Genomic DNA, 2,717 nt, shown 5'->3' with positions numbered 1-2,717 from the left:
ATTGTGAACAGGAATAGAAACTCATTATTCCATTTTATTTATTTTTTATTTATTTTATGGTTTACTTGTTCAATCTCATATATCTTTAACACTCGCCGAAGGTATTAGAACTGCTCACATTCGTATAAGAACAGTCACGCCTATTCTTTTCGTATTTGTTCGTGGGAAATATTTCCTTTATATTTTTCTCACACATAACATTAGAATTTCAATAATTTTTCACAATCAAAGCTGTTGCATTATGAAAAAAAAACTAATTTACATAGCCAATTTACAAAATTTGCCATCAAAACAATTAAAACAAAAAACTAATTAAATTACAACAATAATAATTGCAAATCAACTCAAATTAAAGTAATTATCATGGTTATTTGGATTAAATATTACATTGTTTTGGATTACAAAAGTTATTTTTCGCACAATGGATGTTCGGGCGAAAATCAAATCAAATAAATTCCATAAAATGTGACCAATAATGCCACAGTTACTAAATACCAACGACAATACAAACATTTGGGCATAACAAAAATTTTTGCAATGCGGTTTATACAAATTTGTAATATTTTATTATTATTGGCCTGTGTTGGTTGGGTTAAGGTATGGATGGGGAAAATAAATAATAAGGATTAAATGTAAATAAGTTATTTCAAATAATTATTATTGCATTTCCTTCTCTCTCTCTCCCTCTTCCCTGTAGGCGGACTATGATGAAGATGTTCAAAAAGCCATTAAAACCTGTGAAGTAGAGGTTCCTGTCAAGGAAGAAGAAATGGAGACATTTTTAAAAAGTAAAATGGATCCATCAACTGCAACGAAGGATATTAAATGCCAGGGTAAATGTATTTTTGAGAAACAAGGATTTTTTGTTAAGGGGGTTTTCGATGAAAAGGCTTTTATTGAATCAACATTGAAACATCCCGCTTTGAAGGATCGCCAAACTGAAGTGGCCAAAGCAGTGGATTTGTGCAAAAGCAAAACTGGCGTTGATGAATGTGAGACAGCTTTCATTATTGGTATGTGTCTGCGGGACAATAAAGATTTTGTCTTCGGTCAATAATGTTAAATATTTTTATGTAATGGTCAGAGAGTGTTATTTTTAGGTTTTAAGAATTTAATGCACATTTAATTGTAATTTAAATAAAATATTCATATCACTAAATTTATGTTATTTGTGAAAGTTCATATTTTACCTACAAGGTCTGCAAGATTAGGCGAGGTTTAAGGATGCCCTGACATCTAATAATGTAAATATAGCATCACTGGGAGGCCTTTGGTCCATTGTGTCCAAAGATAAAGAAATTTCGGGTACACTGATGTGTTCGCATTGAAACAGAAATAGAGTAATACAGAAATGGAGTAGTTATGTGTTTTTTTTTTCCAAGCCATACTAGGTTATTGGTAAATAAAATAAGTAAGAAAGCCTTATGTTCGGCCGGGCCGAACTTTTATAACTTCCACCATGAAAAAGTCTGGACAAGAATATATAAAAATTAGTTTCATTATGTTACGAAAATACCTATGTTCATAACACTGTTCAACAAAATGGAGGGAAAAGTCTGGGGCACGGAAAATTCCTTTTGGGGAAGAAAGGCCTTGGTGAGTATATTAAGAACACCGAGGAACAGATCCGCCGTGAGTCGAACTTCCGCGTTATGGCGTGATAAAGTTTTTGCTAGAGACCCTGTAAGCCATCAGGAATTAATGTTATATCTTTGTTCACTGTTGATTTAGCTTATTTTTGAAATGACATGTATTCAGTCAAATCGAATGCGGATTATTTTCGTAGGGTTCTTCGACCTTCTAACTCGCTTCCTTCAATGTCCTTTTCGTCCTTTATTTTAAGTGCAGCTATAAAAGTATCATAAAATGACGTTTTTCAGCTTCGAAATGTTCTGCAAAAGTGTCGCTCAAAAATTTTTAGGTACGGCTCTCATTGACAACTAAGCGATTTCGTCGCGTTTCCGTGGTCCTTTTGTCAAAATACGTAGAATCGGGAAGTATATGAGGGCTATAATAAAAAGCGAAACCCCTCAACATACCTTAAATATGGAGTTTCCGTTATATAAGGGTTATACCAACATTCTCACTGATCGGCCGCCATTTGTTAGTTGGTTTTGTCGTCGGCTGGGGTAATTTCCAGGGTCTACATAACGACCCACTAAACCTTACGAAATTAGAAGACTTTCCTGGGGCCTAAATCGGGTCCTTTATTGATTAACTACTAGTTTACAATCTACTTGTCTTTAAATGCAATAAAAATTCGGCGTTCGGCTGTTGATGCTCGGGGATAGGATGGGTTCGGCTTTCGGCTATTGATGCTCGGGGACACGATGGGTTCGGGTATTTGTCTTGTGTTATGGTCTAATTTCAGCCATGTGCTACTAGTTTCTAACTACGGAGCGGGTGGCCCGGAGGCCCAGTGGAACTTCTGTCCCGAAGGCCCAGTGCAACTGCTATCCTGAAGCCCCAGTGAAGCTGCTGACCCGAAGGCCCTGTGTGGGTATTTAGAACAGTCTTTTGTTCCAACCCATGTAGGTAACTCCCTGAAGTAGTATGCTCGCCCTTCTCAATCATTTCTGATATGGTAAGTTAGCAGTTGTTGTATTATGTTCGTGAACATTTTGTCACGTTACACTTCTTTATATGAAGGCTTTACCAAAACGTGGTTCTATATTGCAATTTTTGTTGGAGATGTTTTGTGACACCTGAGAACCTCA

At 36.0% G+C, this 2,717-nt stretch overlaps 1 protein-coding gene across 1 annotated transcript; it reads left to right on the top strand.

Annotated features, from left to right (window-relative positions):
- The first annotated feature begins 439 nt into the window (after positions 1 to 439).
- LOC141405745 (general odorant-binding protein 56h-like) lies at positions 440 to 1,159 on the top strand. The gene is made up of 2 exons (XM_073990415.1): positions 440 to 597; positions 698 to 1,159. Exons 1-2 carry the CDS (start codon positions 538 to 540, stop codon positions 1,055 to 1,057), a joined length of 420 nt encoding a protein of 139 aa, XP_073846516.1. The 5' UTR covers positions 440 to 537; the 3' UTR covers positions 1,058 to 1,159.
- The last annotated feature ends 1,558 nt before the right edge of the window (positions 1,160 to 2,717 follow it).

Source organism: Musca autumnalis, unplaced genomic scaffold (assembly GCF_047663935.1).
Source record: "Musca autumnalis isolate F117 unplaced genomic scaffold, ASM4766393v1 scaffold_5, whole genome shotgun sequence".
NCBI lineage: Eukaryota > Metazoa > Arthropoda > Insecta > Diptera > Muscidae > Musca > Musca autumnalis.
This window is presented reverse-complemented; position numbering and strand designations above follow the sequence as displayed.